The sequence below is a fragment of the Danio aesculapii genome, chromosome 22 (genome assembly GCF_903798145.1).
Source record: "Danio aesculapii chromosome 22, fDanAes4.1, whole genome shotgun sequence".
Taxonomy (NCBI): Eukaryota; Metazoa; Chordata; class Actinopteri; order Cypriniformes; family Danionidae; genus Danio; species Danio aesculapii.
This window is the reverse complement of record NC_079456.1, coordinates 26,858,438-26,880,061: the sequence shown is the minus strand read 5'-3', so window position 1 is coordinate 26,880,061 and position 21,624 is coordinate 26,858,438. Positions and strand designations below refer to the sequence as shown.

Sequence of the window (21,624 nt, the reverse complement as noted above, 5' to 3'; positions counted from 1 at the left end):
TCACTATATCACCTTATCAGGTAGGTGGCGCTGGAAAGGCAGTCCTGAAACTTAAGTTTCCGCTAATTCATCCAATGCGGCAGGTGGCGCTGTTACAAAACTATGGTCCTAGAAATGCAGTTTCATTATTTCATCCAATAGAGTGGAGGAACTATGACGTCAATTTGTATGCAAAAACCCGGAAGCGAGTTAGCATTTTAGCTATTCTGGTTCCCTCGTCCCAAAGTCAATTGGTTTTTTAAATGGGATTTCAGTAAAATCGCTTAAATATGGTCCGTGGCTAACACAAACTCAAGATAATTTCACGTTTTGTTCTACGACATAAAACACATCAGTTACAGCACACTCTTGATTTTTTTTATCGGTTACGCTTTTTTAAAAAGACGTTTGCTATCAAGTTGCTAAACTGGACTACAGGCGGTGTCGGAGGCATTATACGTCATCAAGCTGAACTGGTCTGGAGCGCAGCTCGCTTGTGTTGGGCATTTGGATTTGTCTGTTATTTAGGTATTTTCATGAATAGTATTTTATAGTTTGTAGTGTTTTTCTAATTGGGATTTCATATTATGTGTAGATAATGCCTTCACTTGTAAAGGCAGTCAAGACAGATTAATTTGTTTATCATTTATTTAATTAAACGATATTATAAAGATATTGCTTACCAGTGCAGCCTGTCTCTTTCCTGCTCTCAGTAATGCAAATGTTTAAATAAATGTGTAAAAACACCTACATATTAATGGCTCATTTCCACTGACTGGTACGGTACGATACGGTTCGGGTTGGTACGGGGCACCTTTATCAGGCTTGCGTTTCCACTACCAAGGGTACCCTTTTGGTGGGCATGGTGTATGGCAGAAAGTTTCAGTCGACGTCATTCTCGCTCGAGAAAATGTCTACAGTAAAGCTGTACGGGTCACTCACATATCATATGAAAAGCACTTCTCACAAAACAAATGCTTTACACACATAAATACTTGTGTAGAAATGTTTATTACTAACCTTTTCTATGAACATGAGTTGATTATAACTGCAGATCAATGACAAAACAGCCTACTGTAACGTCTGTAATTATATTAAATAAATAAATAAATAAACATGTATAAACACATACAGCCCCTTACGGTCTTCGATATGTTACCAACTAAAGAACTACACACAACAGACATTTAGTCCTTATTTGGGTTCAAAAAACAACACAAAATATAGCCCACAGTCAGTGAAAACCTCTTATCTGTGTCTGTAATCTGTTAGACAGTAATTCCTTCATTCCCGATTCATATTAGTCCAAAAGGTAAAGATAATAGTTAAACATGGCATTTTGTTCATGTTTACTGAAAATAATGTGCTCCTTTTTTCCGGCTTCTACTTTCTTTTTTCACGCTTCACTCTCGCATTTGTGAGTGTCTGACAGGATCGGGTTTTAAAAGCATGTCAATAATCAAGCGCAGGTTATTATCATGAGCTCAAGAAGTTTGTTATTTCAGATATAGACGCGCGGCGAACTCAAGGAAGAAAGCGGAACCGCTCGCGCTTCAAACTGCCTGGTAAAAAAGGCACAGAGTAGATTCTGCTCTACTCCATGGCTTTTTGCTGTTCATCAAAACCACAAGGTTTGTTTGAGCCCGGATCGACGATGGCTCGTTATTCTATGTATATATAAATCCACTGTAATCTCTCGGGTGGGTTTTTTGTTTTCATTCTGGCTTGTTGCGTAAGCGAATGACGTATCTCTGTTAACCAATAGCATTCAGCTGCACGTCTAGCTCCGCCTTTTGGTACCCTTTTTCGTGTTTGGTACCCTTTCCAAAGGGTGCTGAAAAAGTGGTACGGTACAGTTCGGTTTGGTACGCTTTTATGGCCGTTTCCACTGTCAACAGACGTACCGAACCATACCGTACCACTGCATACGGCCATAACTGTCATTTTAACGTGATCAAGTGATTTTTCGACGATTTTTTTTTTTCATCTGAACACATTTAACTCCATCATAACTGCAATATTTACACTCCTCCATAAAATGTATAGCAGTGGTGACTGTACGGGCTACTTTTCGCTGTACTATGTGACATAAAAAGAATACTGAATGTTGCTCTGTGTCCATGATGGAACTTGCAGGCATTTGATAGACTTGTCCCTCACGCCTCATTTCTGTCGTCTGTTACAGTAAGCGGGCTGTGTGCACGCGAGCGATACACTTATTTAAATATGTCTTATTATAATATTATGTAGGCACATTTATACATATTTTTAAAACTTTTACAACAACCGTAAAGCAAAACAGAAGTATTTCCCATGTAAAAACGATCCAAAAGGCACGTAAGTCTATGTGTATTTACGTATTTATTTGTTTATAATATATAGCGTGCGTTATAATATAATAAACAGAGAGATTAACTCTTTGTCATGGACCATATTTCTAAAAATAAGCTAGAAAAGTTGTCTGTAGCAGGGTGGTGCTGACGTCACAGACGAGCGCCCCGAGGCCAGTGTAGTCCGTTTATAGCCTAATGTTAGCTTTTCAATTCTTGCGTTTCCATTTAAGATCCAAAAGTGCTTGAAGTTGAATTTTCATGTGAGGATTATCCGGCTGGATAAAACGTGTAAGTGTAATGAAAGGTGTTTGAACACAGAGCTTATTATTTGCAATCTTCGAAAAGCCTATGGGAAAATCCTATAGGGATTTTATCGAGGGAACCAGTTTTATGCTAGCAGCCGATTCGACTACAAAGTGACATCATAGTTCCTCCACTCTATGCGGTAGGTTTTTTTTTTTTTCAGGAATCTGAATTTTTTATTTTTATATTTTTACTGTTATTTGTTTCAATAACAGTTAACAATAGAGTGCAGAAACTTGGAACATTAGAAAAAATTGAGATGTTGTTAATGCGGTAGATGGTGCTGCTGCAGACCCTTTTCACATAACGTTACGCGGTTTCTGGTTTCACTCCACGCAGTGTATCGTTACTTCCGCCTACACAGAAATCCCCATAGAGAACTCAGCCAGTCAGCTGTATATTTACTACAGAAACGGTTAGACTGTGACTACGACTGGTTTCTGTTGTCTGCATCCAAGGTGAGACATCTGACATCTAAAAAACTTGTCTTTACTGCAGATGAAGTTGGTATGGACTTGTCAGTATTTGTCAAATAAAGATTTCAGATGTTTACACGGGTGCTCAACATTTTTTTTTATGTCAGAATTATTATTATTATTTTTTTTTTTTGTGTGTCCTGAAGAATAAAAAAGAAATAAAACGGTGTGCGTTTCACTGTGGTTCTATACAGTGGACAGCTGATTCACAAACACATTTATATTGTTCACATTCTACTGCTCAGTTCTCTGCCATTTTATTTCTATAAAGGTATTTTATTCATGAACATAAAACATTTATGTCTATTTAATATTCAAATTAAATTAAATAGAATAACAATGTTGTATGTGACTCTTAATAATCAAACAAAAGCATAAAAAAATTTACAATTGCAAAAATAACACCAAGAAGACTGCATTTGAAATCAGTATTATTAGATTATGAATTTATTTGTAGCGTTATTAATTAAAATGCAGTACTAATATCAAATTAAATCCACCCAAAAGGTGGCGGTAGGACATAATTTCTTCATTCAAATGGAGAAACTGAACAAAACATTAATAGATCAGTAAATAATAAACTATGAAACTGGTTGCATTTATAAACATACTTACCAGGTAATATAAGAAGATTTAGTAAAGAATTGTACTCATGCTGGAACATTTACATACAACAAATGATATAAATTTATATTCAGAGCAGCATTAAAGTAAAAATAAATCCATTATTGAGGAAATAAACCTAATTAATAAGTGAAAAGATTGCAAACATATGCTTTTCTTGATAAACAATAGCTTATACCTATTCTTAATAACTTTAAGAATCATTTTCAAACTCAGAAAGCAGTTCATTATTAAAAGAGAAACATTTGGACACATGCCCAATACTAATAATAGTCTTAAATCAGATCGTGCAATGTTAATATTTTATTTGTACATTTTCCAGAGAAGTCTCCCATTCATTCAAAGGTAAACCGGAACTAAAAATACACTGCGTTGCCGATAAGGGGAAGTGAAGCGACGTCATTGTGAAAAGGGTCTAATGTGCAGCTACTCCAGTTGTGCAGGATGATACTATTGGTCCAAAGGACGGGACACTTTCATTTCAAGGGGGAACTTTCTCTCCGATAGAAAAAAAGTGACTTATTTTCAAATGCCGAAATACAGATCAGCTGTAGCAAAACAATCCTTTACAGTTCATGAAATACACCACGGTTGTCTGTGAAAAGGGCAATCATATATGATCTGACAACGTGGTTATTTCATACATTGTGTGCATAATTAGACATTTTGTGCTGTCCGTATCTGTACTTTTTCTGTGAACAGCTATGCAAAAAATCAGCTCTGAGAAAAAAATCTGATTTGAGCACTAAGCCTCGCAGTGTGAACGCAGCCTACAGTCCTGTAGTGTCATTGATAAACCTGTTGTGCTTTATTCTGCGAGAACATGCCGTTTACTGTAAAACACACACACACACACACACACACACTTTTCTTTCTTGATTTAATGACGGATCTGTACCTACTGTACCGGGACGTGCAACTTCAAGGGTTCACGTACATTCAAAAATAAAAAAATAATAATCATCTATATCTTATGCTCCAGTCCCGTATCTCTAAGGAAGTTTAAAATAGCCTTGCTAATTTCCCAAATTTTTCCCAACTGCCCCAATAATCCTTTCAGGCTCCATTCTTGTTCTAATTCATACATTATTTCCTTCAAGATTTTCCTTTCTGACTTATATTTATTACATTTCATAAGGACGTGCTCTACATTTTCTGTTATATTACACTCGTCACATTTATCTGATAAACTTTTCTCCATTAAAGCAGGAGTGAAATTTAAACTACTATGTCCTAATCTTAGTCTAGTCATTAGCACTTCCTCTTTTCTGCATTTGCCTTTATAAAAGCAATATTATTATAATTATTTTTATTATATTATTATTGATTGATAATGTTTATTAACTTCCCTTCAGAACTGTTATGCGCTGGTCACTCATCCTCATGTTGTCCTTTGTGGGACTGCAGATTGGTGTGGCACACAGGTGTCGCTCATTACCACTCACACCAGCGGCCTATAAATTTGAATCAGTAAAGGCTGCATGGAATGTTGAGGACGACAGCAGAATCATGTTTTCTCTCAGTTTAGTTCTCACCTGTGAGTTTCTTACTGAATTGAGAAAGCAGATGTGCAGTGAAATTCTATTTTAGTTATATTGTTTTCATGTGAAATTTTTTTTCTTTGTATCAGGTTTTGTGCTACTAATAATGTGAATAGAAATGCACAAGTGTCTTAATCAGTTCTGTCTTGTTCATTTCAGTAATGCTTCTGAACTCCAGCCTGCAGATATCAGCAAATGGTGGCCGTGGTCATGATGATGATGATGATTACTGCAGGAGGACTTCTAGTGAGTTTTATGTCCCAAAAAAAATCTCTCCCCCCAAACAACTGCTCTGGTTTAGTGATCCTTGACATCATTACAGATTTTCTTTAAGTAGATGAAATTTGTCCACTTAAGTTACTGAAGCTGGACTGTTTTTTTTTTTTTTTTTTACAGGAATCGTAACTGCATGTGAGGGACTTGATCTGGTGTTGTCTTGTCCTAGTAAGCTGTAAAAGTGTCCCAATATAATAAAACATGCGAGTTAAATATTGTGGTTTTGATGTAGTGTGGGTTTTTATTATTATTTTTTTTCCCTCTGTAGGATTTCGTAAGATCCACATACTTGCTGCAAACTATGGACGTACAGATAGAAGAACCTGCATTGACCATCGTCCATGGGGTCAAATCCGAAACACCAACTGCATTTCACGCAACTCTCTGTACATTGTGTCCAGAAGGTATAGTGTTTTTTTTTTTTTCGTCCCCGATGGGGGGGCATGTGATGGGCGTAGACTTTTGTGTGGTCTCCCTTATGGTGTTTTATAAGCATTACACACACACACACACACACACACACACACACACACAACTAGAACAAACTGGTATGTCCAATTTAATCAAATGGGTTTCATGAATTGTCTGTGTAGCTGTGATGGACGTGGGAGCTGCACCATATCAGCCACCAACAGTGTATTCTCTGATCCATGTGTCGGCACATACAAGTTCCTGAGAGTCAAATACTGCTGCAAGCGTAAGTTATTGTGCAGAGCAGCAAAGTTATTCGAGATGAGTTAAAACTCCCATTAAGCCACCGTTTTAATTTTGCAGGTCGTAGGGGCTGATCTTGTGGATTTGACCTTTGTCAACATCTCCTTGGGAACGCAAAGAAGGGGGGGGGGGGGGTGGGTTCTGAAGCCTTCCCTCATGAAGCTTAACCTTCTCACTAAATGTTAAACCATGATGTTGTTAAACACCTGCCAATATTATCCTTTGTGCTGTTTGCATTAAATGCATTTTGACATGAAAATGTTGGTTCTGTTGATCTCCTGTTTTTTTTTTTTTTTTTTTTTTATTTAGTTGAAATATTAAGTTTTATTATCAAGGGTCTTTAGAAACCTGTTTGTATAAATGACATGCATTAAGACTTTGGTCACAATATGGCCAGACTTGTTGAAGCTGGCAAAAGTTACTTTAATCCTGAAAAACCTTTTCAAAAACTGAAAGATGAGCTACTGCAAATGAAACTCATTGGTGCCAGTTCTGTTTATCAACTGAAGTGAATTTTTCCATGAGTTAACCAAATATGAACCATAGAATAATGGAAATGTTGCTAGGATCTTAAATGCTTTAAATCTTAAGGCACAAGCTAGTAATACACACACACACACACACACACACACACACACACACACACACACACACACACACACACACACACACACACACACACACACACACACACACACACACACACACACGCGCGCGCTTTTTGGGGAACAGACTTTACAACCATTACCTGTGGGGACCACCCTTTCTAAAGGTTTCAGAGGTCTGATAAAAATCAGTATTTATACCTGAATTTAAGAAGTAATGATTAAAACATTGTTCATGGTATTTCCAAAAAATTGAATGAATGTCACTTACAAGAACCTCATGCATATCTGCATAATACAAACACGCATTAGTTTATGATTTGTGGGGACCCTACAAACACGCATTCTATTTCGAATGTCACATAGAGCTCTCGTGTTTTTCTTTCTCATTCTGCACCCCTCACATTTTTCTGTAACATAATATAAGTGCAGCTTTGTCTTTTGTAGGAAAATATATCCAATTTTTAAGATGTAGGACGTCGTTCACATCTATTCTCTCAAACTCACACACACTTTATTTTTTCAGGGTTTCCAAATGCTATTGTGAGCATTAATTGCAGCCTATTTTAAAGCTCCATCAGTCACTAAATTGTTTATGCTTGGATCACTCTAATACTCAACTATCTCTCTATATATCAATGAATCTCAGACACGCAGGTTTTCACTATGCTTCCTTTTCTTCACATGCATGCGCATAACAATGACGTCATACACTACAAACCATGCATGGTCTGTCACATCCTCCCATCCTGCTGTCTATATACATAACATATTGTAACATCTTTCCTTTTTTTTTTTTTTTTATACAGTATTATGTGCACTGTATGCAAGGAACAACATAACATTACAACATGTGCACAACAGCATAACACTGTATGCTCTTAATTTCACTTCAGTGTCATAAGAACAATGACAGATGTTTAAACAAAATCTCTCAAGTGTGTTGGTCTTTTAACTATTCTGCCACTTCTAGTTATCACAACACTGTTGCTGGTGTCTGTATGGTGTGTGCGTGTAATGCGTGTCTCTGGAACTGCCTTTGTATGTCCCTCATCTGGATGATTTGTCTGAGCTAGCTTGACAGTATTCCCTGTGTCTGCTCTCTGTGGTCCTCCAGGCACAGTCCTGAGATGTTTCCGATTTCTCCGTACAACAGTTCCATTTTCCAGCTTGACAGTGTATGATCGGTTATTGGTCATTCTTTCCACCTTTGCCGGTGTCCAGTGTGCTTTACGTTTTGTGTCCAGCTGGACTCTTACTTGTTCTCCCTTCTGCAGAGGTCTAAGATCTTTCGCCCCTCTGTTGTAGTAGTAGGCTTGTTTGCGTTGGTTGATTTCTACAGCATGCTCTGTGTTTACAACACCTGGCTGCAGGAGGCTGTCCCGTGTTGGCAGTAATGTTTTAGTTCTTCTGCTCATGAGTCTTTGGGCAGGACTGGCATTAAATCCTTGAGATGGAGTGTTCCTGTGCTCTAGTATAGCCAGGTATGGATCAGCTTTTGCTCTCTTAGCTTTTTCCATGAGATGTTTTGCCGTTTTAACTGCTGACTCGGCTTTGCCGTTGCTTTGCGGATATGCTGGAGATGACGTCACATGCCTAAATTCCCAAGCTATGCTGAATTTTTTAAATTCCTGAGAGCTGTACTGTGGCCCGTTATCAGAGATAACTGTGTCTGGGATCCCGTGTCGTGCAAAATGGGCCTTTAGTTTGTGTATCACTGTGCTTGAGCTGGTATCAGTGAGATAATCAATTTCCCAGAAGTTAGAAAAATAGTCAACTGTGATGAGATATACGCTCTGTTGTTGAATGAAAATAAATCTGTGCCTACTTTTGCCCAAGGCCTTATCGGAATGTCATGTGCGCACATTGTCTCTTTCTGCTGTCGCACATCTACAGTTCTGCAAACAGCACATTTCCCTATGTATTCTCTCATAGCGGCACTCATTCCAGGCCAGTATACACAGTCTCTTGCTCTTCGTAAACAGCTTTCTATGCCTAGATGTGATGCATGAATTCTCTCCATGATCTCTGTTCTCAGCTTTGCTGGTATTAGAGCTCTCTCTCCTCTAAAAATCACTCCACCTTGCTCACTAAGCTCTTCTCTTATAGAAAAGAATTGTCTCACCTCTTCTTTCAGCTGAGTTTTCTCCTCTGGCCATCCCTGAGCTATCACTTGCTGCAACATCTGAAATTTCTCATCCTTAGCTGTTTCTCTCTGTATCTTTTGTAGAATCCCTTCTGATATGGGCAGGTACTGCAACATGTTGATTGTCTCAATTTATGTCTCTACTGATCCTTCTGCAGCACATTCTGGTAGGTATGCTCTGCTGAGAGTATCTGCTAAGTGCATCAGTCAACCTGGCACATAGATAACGTTAATGTCATATCGTTGCAGTCTCAAAAGCATTCTCTGTAATCTTTTGGGCGCATTAAGCAATGGCTTTTTTACAATGGTTTCTAGGGGTTTGTGGTCTGAGTGTACTTCTACTTTCCTGCCATATGTGTACTGGTGAAATTTCTCCATTCCAAAAAGAATTGCTAGGCATTCTTTTTCTACTTGTGCATACCCTTTTTCTGTGGCTGTGAGGGCTCTGCTGCTATAAGCGACTGGTTGTCCTGCCTGCAAAAGTGCTGCGCCCAGTCCTGTCTCAGAGGAGTCACATTGCAGAACTAGGTCGTCCTCTGGATTGTAGTACTTCAAAACAGGTGCTGAGGCAATCATTTGTTTCAGTTTGTTGAATGCATCTTCCTGTACATCAGTCCACTCCCAAATCACATCTTTGTGTGTTAGTTGTCTCAATGTGTCACAGCTGTCTGATAAGTGTGCACAAAATTTAGACAAATAGTTCACCATACCTAATAATCTCTGGAGTCCCTTCACATCAGATGGCCTGGGCATCTCCAATATAGCTCTCACCTTCTCTGGGTCAATCTTTAGTCCCTCAGATGTCAGTCTGTGTCCAATATATGGCACCTCTTTCTGTCTTAGCTTGAGTTTGTTGAAATTTAGTTTAATGTTTCTGTCTCTACAACGATCCAGGAGTTGTCTTAGCTTTGTGTCATGATCTTTCTCAGCTGCCTCATCATTGTCACCTTCACCACAGATAAGGATGTCATCCGCTATTATCCGTATTCCTGGAAGCCCCTCTAATGTCTGAGTCAACCTGTGCTGGAACACTTCTGGAGCCGGGCTGATTCCCATAGGCATTCTAATCCATCTGTACCTGCCACATGGCGTTGCAAAGGTAGTGAGGTAGCTTGACTCTTCTGAAAGCCTTATGTGCCAGAACCCATCTTTCACGTCACACACTGTAAAGACTCTCGCTTTGGTCAGATCGGGGAGAACATCATCTATGGTGGGTAAGGGAAAATGTTGACGTCTCAATGCTTTGTTTAGTGGTCTTGGGTCAATACAAATTCTGAGTTTTCCAGACGGTTTTTTCACCACCACCATGCTGCTAATCCACTCTGTGCTCTTTTCCACCTGAGCTATAATGCCTCTCTCTACCAAGCTTCCCAGCTCATCTTTTAGGTGTTTCATTAGTGCCACAGGAACTCTTCGCTTTGGAAGCCTTACTGATTTCACTGCAGGATCCACTTCTAGGTTATATTCTCCTTCCAGGCATCCATCTCCCCCAAATACGTCAGCATACTCCCTATGTATGTCACTTTTGTCCCATGGTTCTTTTCCTCTGCATCTTTCTGTGGTAACAATATCATCAATTGCCATAATATTTTCATGCTGTATTCTTACCAGATCCATTGCCTGTACTGCCTTGTTTCCCAGCAGGGGCACTGAAGAGGTGTCCTCCACAACAATAAACTCCAGCCGGTACAGTTTTCTATTTCTCGGGTTTCTTATTTTTATTTTGCATTTTCCTACTGGTTTCAGGGTGCTCTTATTATACATGACCAGGATTTGTTCAGTCTTTTCCATCACAGTGTCAGGGTTTAACTGCTGAATGGGGATTACGTTACAACTGGCTCCACAGTCTAATTGAAATTTTACTGGTCTTTCTCCTATCAACATGGTTGCAAACAGTTGTTTTTCCTGTGTGTCCTCTCTCATTTGCGAACTAAGGCTTAGGATTTCCTGAAATGGTTCCTCTTCAATTTCTGCCACACTGTGTATTCCTTTTCCCTTAGTTTCTTTTGTTTTACACGTGGCAGCAAAATGGTTTAATTTGCCACATTTTCTGCATTGCTTTCCATAAGCTGGGCAACTCAGTTTTTTCCACTCATGCTGTTTTCCACAAAATTTACACTTTGTAGGAGTTTGTTTTGCACCCTGATTTTGTTTAATTCTCTGTACTGTGTGCACTTCTTCAGCTTTCTGTCCTTCTATGGTCATTACATTCTCTTTTGACAGTTCTGATGCTCTACAAATCCTTACGCATTTCTCAAGCGTCAGTTCAGGCTCTCTTAATAGACGTTCTCTCACATGTGAGTTCAGTATGCCGCAGACAATTCGGTCTCTAATCAGTGAATCTTTAGCTGATCCAAAGTTGCATGTGTCCGCTAGCACTTTCAAATCAGTAATATACTTATCAATCATTTCGCCTGAGTTTTGATTTCTGGAGAAAAATTTGTATCTTTCTACTGTTTCGTTTGGTGCTGGATTGCAGTGGTTTCTGAATGCGGTTATCAGCCATTCGAGCGTCAGTTCACCGTCAGCCGGGAGGGCGGCGCCTAGCGTCTTACTCAGTTCTCTCCCGGTTTCTCTGATTAAATACTGGAAAACTTTTACCTTCGTCTTGTCATCCGCATCTGTAAGCGATAAATCAATGTACAGGGAAAACTCTTCTTCCCATGCTTTCCAAGCTTTTGGTATATTCGTCGCATTCCAGTCAAAATTCGCTGGCGGCTTCAATCCGAAAGCACCCTCCATGATCGGCGCACGTCTCTCTTAATCACTTTCTCCGTAGCGATTTACCTCGGTCTTTCACTTTTCTTCTTGGTAATTTACCGCTGCCACCATGTTTATGCTTAGTTCACTCTAATACTCAACTATCACTCTATATATCAATGAATCTCAGACATGCAGGTTTTCACTATGCTTCCTTTACTTCACATGCATGCGCATAACAATGACGTCATACACTACAAACCATACATGGTCTGTCACATCCTCCCATCCTGCTGTCTATATACATAACATATTGTAACAAATGACACTGATAATATGAAATCTGTCAATGGTATAAATGTGCAGTTACAACTTAATTTTCTGTCCTTAATCTTTTGGTGTTTCAACTATTAAACTCATTACTGCTTCCACTTACTAGCTCATAAGTGATGATGACCCAACCTCATCACTATGTTGAGGCTAAATGGCTGATTTTCAGGGAGTAAAGATTCAATTGTATAATACAAATATAGTAAAAAATAAAAAACAGTGTGTAAAGCAAGTTGAATTAAACAATGTTTCATTTCACTATATTTGTATTGTACACTTGAATCATTACTGGGCACTACATTGTTACTTGCTGGAGGATAAAGGATACCCTTTTCTGCCTTACAAGATGACACCCTACCTGCAGCCTGACCCAGAGGAAACCTCAGTGACCCAAGCAGACCAAAGAGATGGAAGTGAAAATTTAAATTAAAATAAATAAATAAAAGATTGTTTTTTGATACGATAGTGAAATTAAAATATGGAAAAGTGCAGACAAATTCTTGCACTGCTTGTTAGTTGAGGCAGAAGGAACTTCATCTGCATTCATCTACATCAGTGACAGATTGTGTGGTTTAAGTCAAATAACTCAACCACTGATGAGCCTTTATTAAAGGACAGAGCAGCTCCTCTAACTGGTGGGCCACAGCAGTTAGACAGGCCTCTGCCTCCTTTCTATTAGCTACATGACAGAAAGAATATTCTAAAGTGTTTAATACATGGCTCCAGTAATCAAATATTAAGTTTTCAGAGAATGTTTCTGTGTTTAATTATGACTTTGGACAGAGTTAATCTAGCTCCAGAAGGATTACAATTTCTATAAGCCTTATATACGAGTCAATACACATTTGTATTGTGGCCTTAAGAAATTAATGGCAAGAAAATTAAATGCATGAATGGTTACATAACATACTCAAGAAGGATGTTAAAGAGAAGTTAAATTTTTCATTACAATAAAAGGGAGGGTGGCATGTGCAAATGTGTAATCTGTGATTAAAACCTCCAGCTCCGCCTCTGTAAAGTGCATTGCCCTTTTTTCTCACCGTGACTTTCTATGGTGACTCGTGAATTCGGCGATCTACTGAAAATGCCTTCAGGTATTCGCCGTGCGCGCGCATTAACAATCTAGCACACACAATCTAGGCAAACCATATATGGTAACTAACTCCTTGGGAGCATTATCGCCACCTATTGAATTTCACAAGTATGGTTTCCCATTTCAGTCATTATAGTATTTTTTTTTATATATTTTATCATCTCTGCAGTTTCTGAACTCAAATTATCTAAATAAAAAAAAATAAGTTAAAACACTTATGACTTTATTCACGTGTCCACATACACAAACAGCTAAAGTATATGATATATCAAACATAATGTCTGATTTCTTAAGTTGTGGTTGAGCTTGTCTGATTTCGACATAACTTGGCTGATTGGATGAGCTGATTGCCTTTCTGATATTACTGATCTTGTCAGTAAAGAAATGAGCAAACTCATTACATTTGTTTCATGAAGTAGTTCACTGGGAATCTGACCTTGTGGGGGGAGGGGGGTGTTGTGAGTCTCTCTATCGTTGCAAAGAGTTACGTTATTTACGTTGCTGTTTATTAGGCTTGAAAAGAAAGTCAGTCTAGCAGTGCTTAGTTCCATATTAAAATTATAAGGACTGTCTTTATAGATATCATAATGGACTACTAGTTTCGTCTTTCTCCACATACGCTCAGCTTTTCTTTTCATCATTTGTATTCTTGGTGACCTTGATATCCTCGAGCCCAGGGCTCCCTACCGTTAGAACGGCGGGAGGAGAGTTCGAGCTCAGGAGGTCTCGAGAACTCCCCTGATTGTCGCCGTGTGAGAATTGTAAACTAAGGTTGTCTTAGGTGATAATTTCGTTTAGTCGATTGGCTATGGTGTATGTTTTTAGACGGTGGGAGAAAACCGGGGAACCCGGAGGAAACCAATGCGAACACAGGGAGAGCATGCAAACTCCGCACAGAAATGCCAACCGGCCCGATAGGAGGTTCGACTAGCAGCGTTCTTGCTGTGAGGCAACAATGCTAGCCACTGAGCCACCGTGTTGCCCTATAGGGTGGGAAGTAGGGGTGGAAGGGGGGATGCTTCAAGATGAAGATAACTGGAATGAAAAAACTCAGATTTTTTATAATGCCTCCGTAATCATCTAATAGGGCAGATTACAGAGCTATTGAGGTGTCAGCCATGTTGATCAGAAGCACGTGATCCTCTCTAAATTAGTTTATAAATAAACCGCACTTGAGGATGCAGCTTCAGTGTGCTGAAAATGCTTTTTTTTGTTGTTAAAAATGCTTGTAAGGAATCAAATGTCTTCCAGCTATCATTCCACACAGTCTAAAGTAACCAATATTTAGAGGAACTTATTACTTAATATAATTGTGGATTCATAAGAAAAGCTTACATGTGCAATGCTAGCTGATTCACTTGAGCAACAAATAGAGGTTTTATGACGTTATTGTCACGGTTGATGGGTTTGTGTGTTCTTTCTGTATGTTATGTGTCATGCCTTGTGTGTTGTCGTGTGCGAGGGTGTGTTATTTGTTTACCTTTGGTGTGGACGGCGTGCTTTCTATCAGCTGACTCGTCAGCTGACTTGATCATCCTCCAGCTGATCCTTGTTTGCTGACTATATATTTCAGCCTGTGGTATCTGCTGGTTATCAGTCCGTTGTTTGTCCTTGTCTATTGTTCCCCAGATTCCTTCGATGTTCGTGAAAGATTCGTGGTTTCCTGTGATATCCTTTGAGACATTTTTTCCCTTTGTTCTTCATTAAAAAACTTGCATTTGGATCCTGTCTAAGAATCGTGACAGAACGGACTGATCGAACATGGATCCAGCAAGTATCTCCGGCCTGGCTGAGTTTGTTTCGCAAGCCACCACACGCATGGACAGGCAAGATGAACAGATGACCACCACCAGTCGCGCTATCCAAGCGTTGGTCACACAGGTGTCTGAACTCACCACACAGCTGCAGCATCTTCATACTGCTGGTATCCAACAGCCTGTTGCAGCAAACATCAGTCCACCTGTTGTGTCCGCATCTGATCAAGCTGCTCGATCTTCCGAGCCTCGCCTCCCACCTCCGGCCTTCTACTCCGGAGAACCGGAGTTGTGTCGTGCCTTTTTAGCGAAGTGCTCGCTGTACTTCTCCTTGCAGCCTTCCTCATTTTCCACGGAGGAGTCAAAAGTGGCGTTCGTCATCACGCTTCTCACCGGGAGAGCAGCGCTATGGGGAACCGCTGTGTGGGAGAAGAAACTGCCATGTTGTTCTTCGTTTAAAGCCTTTTCAGAGGAACTCAAGAAGGTTTTCGATCGAGCCGTGGCGGGCAGAGAGGCGGCCCGAATGCTCACGGAGTTGCAACAGGGGCAGCGGAGTGTTGCTGATTACTCCATTGAGTTCCGCACCCTGGCGGCGGAGAGTGAGTGGAACGCTCAGGCACAATGGGACGTCTTTCTTCACGGGTTGGCGGATCGCATAAAGGACGAGATCTTTGCTTTGGATCTTCCTAAAACCCTGGATGGGCTTATTGATCTAGCCATTCACGTGGACTCTCGTCTTCAGCTCCGGGAGAGACACACGCGACACACATACGCTCTGGAGAATTCTCCTCTTCCGGCTGCCACTGTATTTCCGGGGTTGGTGGACACGCCCCTCTCGGAACCTGAACCCATGCAGATGGGCCGCTCTAGGCTGTCGCTGGAGGAGAAACGCAGACGCCGCAGCGAGGGCCTGTGTATGTACTGCGCTGGTGCGGGTCACATCGCGGCGCATTGTCCCGTAAAAGCCAGAGCCCGTCAGTAGGTAAGAGGTTACTGACGGGTGGGGTATCTTTGGACAAATCCTCTCTTGCAGCCACACTTTTGAAGGTTAAGTTGGAGTGGTCATCTGGGAATTTTATGACTAAAGCACTTATTGACTCTGGTGCGGAGGGAAATTTTATTGACTCTGATTTAGTTCAAAGACTTGGACTTCCTGTGATTTCTCTCTCCCAACCCATATCTGTTCATGCTCTCAATGGTTTCTCTCTTCCTTCCATTACTCATTCCACTTGTCCTATAAGATTGATCACCTCTGGTAACCACTCTGAAGTTATTCATTTTTTTTTAACAGAAGCTCCTGTCACTCCAGTGGTCCTTGGGCACCCATGGTTGGTAATGCACAATCCACATATTAATTGGAGGCAGGAATCAATAATCTCTTGGAGTGAGAGCTGTCATGCTACGTGTCTGTTGTCTGCCTGTTCTTCTGTGTCTCGTTCTGTTTTTCAGGAAGAACACATGGATCTGTCAAACGTGCCCAGTGAGTACCTCGACCTGAAGAGAGTGTTCAGTAAGTCTCGAGCTGCTTCTCTTCCTCCACATCGTCCCTATGACTGTGCTATAGAGTTATTGCCAGGTACGTCTCCGCCTAAAGGCAAACTTTATTCGCTCTCCGCTCCAGAGAGGGAGGCCATGGAGAAATATATTTCTGATTCTCTAGCAGCTAAGATCATCCGTCCTTCTTCATCACCAGCAGGGGCGGGATTTTTTTTTGTGAAAAAGAAAGATGGCTCCCTCCGTCCTTGTATAGACTACCGAGGGCTGAACGCTATCACGGTGAAGAATACATATCCTTTGCCGCTGATGTCTTCTGCCTTTGAACGTCTGCAGGGGGCGTCCTTTTTTACAAAATTAGATCTCCGCAACGCTTACCATTTGGTCCGTATTCGAGAGGGCGATGAATGGAAGACTGCTTTTAATACCCCCAGGGGGCACTTTGAGTATTGCGTCCTTCCTTTCGGTCTGTCCAACGCCCCTGCAGTCTTCCAAGCACTCGTGAATGATGTGTTGAGAGATATGCTAGATCAGTTCATTTATGTTTACCTGGATGACATACTGATATTTTCCCATTCTCTCCAGGAACATATTCAACACGTCAGGCGAGTGCTTCAGAGGCTGCTAGAGAATGGGCTTTATGTCAAGGCGGAGAAATGCGTATTTCATGCACAGTCTGTTCCGTTTCTGGGACATATTGTGTCGGTCGAGGGGATGCGCATGGATCCAGAGAAAGTTCAGGCTGTGGTAAATTGGCCAACCCCAGACTCCCGCAAGGCCCTGCAGAGGTTTCTGGGTTTTGCCAATTTTTACCGGCGTTTTATTCGCAACTTCAGCCAGCTCGCCGCACCTCTGACTGCCTTAACCTCCACCAAGACTCCGTTCAGGTGGTCCAATGCAGCACAAGTTGCGTTCGACCGACTGAAAAGCTGCTTTGTTTCAGCCCCCATTCTCATTGCCCCTGATCCATCACGGCAGTTCGTGGTGGAGGTTGACGCATCAGAGGTGGGGGTCGGTGCTATCCTGTCCCAGCGCTCTTCCTCGGACGGCAAGATGCATCCCTGCGCGTATTTTTCACATCGTCTAAACAATGCAGAACGAAATTATGATATTGGTAATAGAGAGCTGTTGGCTGTCAAGCTTGCGTTGGAAGAGTGGCGTCATTGGCTAGAGGGTTCGGGGGTTCCCTTTATCGTTTGGACCGATCATAAAAATCTGGAGTATATCCAATCCGCCAAAAGATTGAACTCTAGGCAGGCAAGGTGGGCATTATTTTTCGGACGTTTCGATTTTTCCATCTCGTACCGACCAGGTTCTAAGAATGTTAAGCCTGACGCACTGTCTCGAATTTTTGATCACTCCGAGCATGCATCACCTCCTGAATCCATCGTGCCACGCAGACTTTTTATCTCTGCTGTCACCTGGGAGATCGAGTCGAGGGTCCGCATGGCCTTAGAAGGGGTAACGCCTCCGTCTGGATGCCCACCGAGTCATTTATTTGTGCCAGAGGAATTACGGTCTGATGTCATCCGTTGGGGTCACTCTTCCAAGTTGGCCTGTCATCCGGGGGTGAGTCGCACCTTGTCTCTAATTAAACAACGATTCTGGTGGCCAGTTATGGCTCGTGACATAAGGGATTTTGTGTTGGCTTGCTCAGTTTGCGCTGTTTCTAAGACTTCCAATCGTCCTCCCGCTGGACTCCTTCAGCCGCTGTCAGTGCCGTCGAGACCCTGGTCCCATATTGCGTTAGATTTCGTCACGGGTCTTCCCCCCTCCAACGGGAATACGGTGATTTTGACCGTAGTGGACCGGTTTTCGAAAGCCACTCACTTCATCCCTCTGCCCAAATTACCATCAGCCAGAGAGACAGCGGCTGCTGTCATTGATCATGTCTTTCGTATCCATGGCCTCCCGACAGATGTGGTTTCTGACAGGGGGCCTCAGTTCATCTCTAAATTTTGGAGAGAGTTTTGTCATTTACTGGGGGCGACTGTTAGTCTTTCTTCTGGTTTCCACCCTCAGAGTAACGGTCAGACAGAGAGAGCCAACCAGGATCTTGAACGTATGTTACGATGTTTAGTGTCTCAGAATCCATCCTCCTGGAGCCAGCAGCTCTCATGGGTGGAGTACGCACATAACTCTTTACCAGTGTCTGCCACGGGCCTCTCTCCATTTGAAGGTAGTCTAGGGTACCAGCCACCTGCATTTCCCAGTCTGGAATCTGAAGTCGCGGTTCCCTCCGCCCACGCTTTTGTCCAGAGGTGTCAACGCACTTGGAACAGGGCCAGACAGACCCTCCTTCAAGTGGGTTCGCGCACCAAGGCTAAAGCCGATCGCCACCGGTCTAAGCCTCCCGTTTACGTTGTCGGTCAAAAAGTGTGGCTTTCATCTAGAAATATCCCTCTCCGCACCGTATGTAATAAACTTGCACCCAAATTCATTGGCCCGTTTTCTGTCATCAAGATCATTAGTCCGGTGGCAGTCCGCCTCAAACTTCCTCCAGCGTACAGGAGAATTCATCCCGTATTTCATGTTTCTAAATTGAAGCCCGTTTTTCATACGGCCATAAATCCGCCTACTCCGGTTCCCCCCCCGCCGCGTCTCGTAGATGGGGAGACGGCTTATTCGGTTAAGCGCATTCTGGACTCTAGACGGAGGGGACGAGGATTCCAGTACTTGGTGGACTGGGAAGGTTACGGTCCAGAGGAGAGGAGTTGGGTTCCTGCAAGGGACATATTGGATCATTCTCTCATCGATGATTACAATCGCCAGGTAAGCTCTTCTGGGAGCGCCAGGAGGCGCTCCTAGGAGAGGGGGTACTGTCACGGTTGATGGGTTTGTGTGTTCTTTCTGTATGTTATGTGTCATGCCTTGTGTGTTGTCGTGTGCGAGGGTGTGTTATTTGTTTACCTTTGGTGTGGACGGCGTGCTTTCTATCAGCTGACTCGTCAGCTGACTTGATCATCCTCCAGCTGATCCTTGTTTGCTGACTATATATTTCAGCCTGTGGTATCTGCTGGTTATCAGTCCGTTGTTTGTCCTTGTCTATTGTTCCCCAGATTCCTTCGATGTTCGTGAAAGATTCGTGGTTTCCTGTGATATCCTTTGAGACATTTTTTCCCTTTGTTCTTCATTAAAAAACTTGCATTTGGATCCTGTCTAAGAATCGTGACAGTTATGACTACAATAAAACTATTTAGTTGAGCTTATTTTTAAATAAATGTTCACTGCAAAAACATTTGTAGATGTAGTTCAGTTATATTTGTAATGATGATAAGAACTACATGCTTTTGAGATTATTTGTAAAAGTAGAAATTACTTTGAAACTTTAGTTTAACAAATTACATCGCTTGTGCATAGTAAACATTTTAAAAAGATTTATTTATTTTATTATTGATATTTCTTAACATGTTGAATATTTCTCATAGAACCTTTAGCAGCGGTGGCTCTTTCTACTACTGAAGTGAATACATCAACATGCATCCAGGAGATCAAAACATCATCAGATGCCTTCTGGAGACAGTGCTGCAAGGCCACCTTTACATGTTGCTATTAGACATATGTTGCTTTATGCTAAATTAAACTACAAATGGCCACGTGTAACAGTAGAATATGTAAAACAAAACAAGCGCAGATTTTAATCGGTGTCAAGCTTAAATATTTGTCATTTTATTCCAAACAAATTATTTCATGTTTTTTTTTAAGCCATAAATTACAAACCCTGCCATGTCAGAGAGCTTGTTTACAGTAATAATTTCTTTAAACTGTGATGCAACTTATAAATGTAAAACTGTACGGTTTTCACATTCCAGAAGGCATTTGCTCGTCGGATGATGTTTTAATCTCTTGGATGGTGGTGACGTATTCACTTCAGCAGGAGGAAAAGCCACGTCTGCTGAAGGCTCTCTGAGAACATATTAAGAAAGATCACTCTCTAGCCCCATTTCTTTTTTGTTATGTGTGTTCTGACTGGGTTCTTTTCCTGTTCCAGGTGCTTTTGGGTGCAAGACTGTTCACTGTGTCTGTGATGTTGAATTCTGAAGATTTGTGCATTACATCTATAAAACAAATAAAGTAGAAATGCCACAATTAATTCTTCAGTATATTAAAAGACAGTAAATTTGCAACTGTTGTTAAGATATTGTCAGTTTTATCATTTACATGTGGTGCTTTGTAGAATCTTTCTTTTTTTAAATAAAGTTGTAAGTGAAATAAAAGTTCAGTAGTAGTTTATCAGACAAAGACAAACATCAGACTATTGACTAAGTACAATTACATAGCATGGAGTCTCTTCTAGTGGTTGACTGAGATGAGATTTTTTAATGGCCAATGCCAATATTGATCAATCAGTCTGATTGATATAATACATTAAATACAGTACAGTAAAATGTATGTTAAAAATACATATAATACAGTAAATCAGAGCCACATAGAACATGGAGAAGAGAGAGAGAAAGAGAGAGAGAGAGAGAGAGAGAGAGAGAGAACAAAATTAAGAGAGAAACTAAATTAATTCTGGTCCTGTACCTGTTGAATAGATTTGGTTTGATGTTACAAAACTATGGTCCTAGAAATGCTTAAATATGGTCCGTGGCTAACACAAACTCAAGATACTTTCACGTTTTGTTCTACGACATAAAACACATCAGTTACAGCACACTCTTGATTTTTTAAATCGGTTACGCTTCTTTAAAAAGACGTTTGCTATCAAGTTGCTAAACTGGACTACAGGCGGTGTCGGAGGCATTATACGTCATCGAGCTGAACTGGTCTGGAGCGCAGCTCGCTTGTGTTGGGCATTTGGATTTGTCTGTTATTTAGGTTTTTTCATGAATAGTATTTTATAGTTTGTAGTTAAGGTAAGCAGGCTGTATGCACGCGAGCGATACACTTATTTAAATATGTCTTATTATAATATTATGTAGGCACATTTATACATATTATTAAAACTTTTACAACAACAGTAAAGCAAAACAGAAGTATTTCCCATGTAAAAATGATCCAAAAGGCACGTAGGTCTATGTGTATTTACGTATTTATTTGTTTATAATATATAGCGTGCGTTATAATATAATAAACAGAGAGATTAACTCTTTGTCATAGACCATATTTCTAAAAATAAGCTAGAAAAGTTGTCTGTAGCAGGGTGGTGCTGACGTCACAGACGAGCGCCCCGAGGGCAGTGTAGTCCGTTTATAGCCTAATGTTAGCTTTTCAATTCTTGCGTTTCCATTTAAGATCCAAATATGCTCAAAA

General features: G+C 40.9%; 1 protein-coding gene across 2 annotated transcripts in view; it reads left to right on the top strand.

The window, feature by feature from the left end:
* Positions 1–5,214: 5,214 nt before the first annotated feature.
* LOC130216433 (D-galactoside-specific lectin-like) overlaps positions 5,215–21,624 on the top strand; it is a 34,239-nt gene continuing 17,829 nt past the window's right edge. The window contains exons 1-6 of one of the 2 annotated variants that reach the window (XM_056448328.1): positions 5,225–5,252; positions 5,416–5,502; positions 5,653–5,700; positions 5,801–5,936; positions 6,126–6,229; positions 6,307–6,356. In XM_056448328.1, coding sequence (XP_056304303.1) covers positions 5,225–5,252; positions 5,416–5,502; positions 5,653–5,700; positions 5,801–5,936; positions 6,126–6,229; positions 6,307–6,320 — 417 coding nt within the window. In that variant the 3' untranslated portion in view covers positions 6,321–6,356. Of the gene's footprint in view, positions 5,253–5,415; positions 5,503–5,652; positions 5,701–5,800; positions 5,937–6,125; positions 6,230–6,306; positions 6,357–21,624 lie in introns of those variants that run through there. The other variant, XM_056448327.1, reaches the window with a different exon arrangement.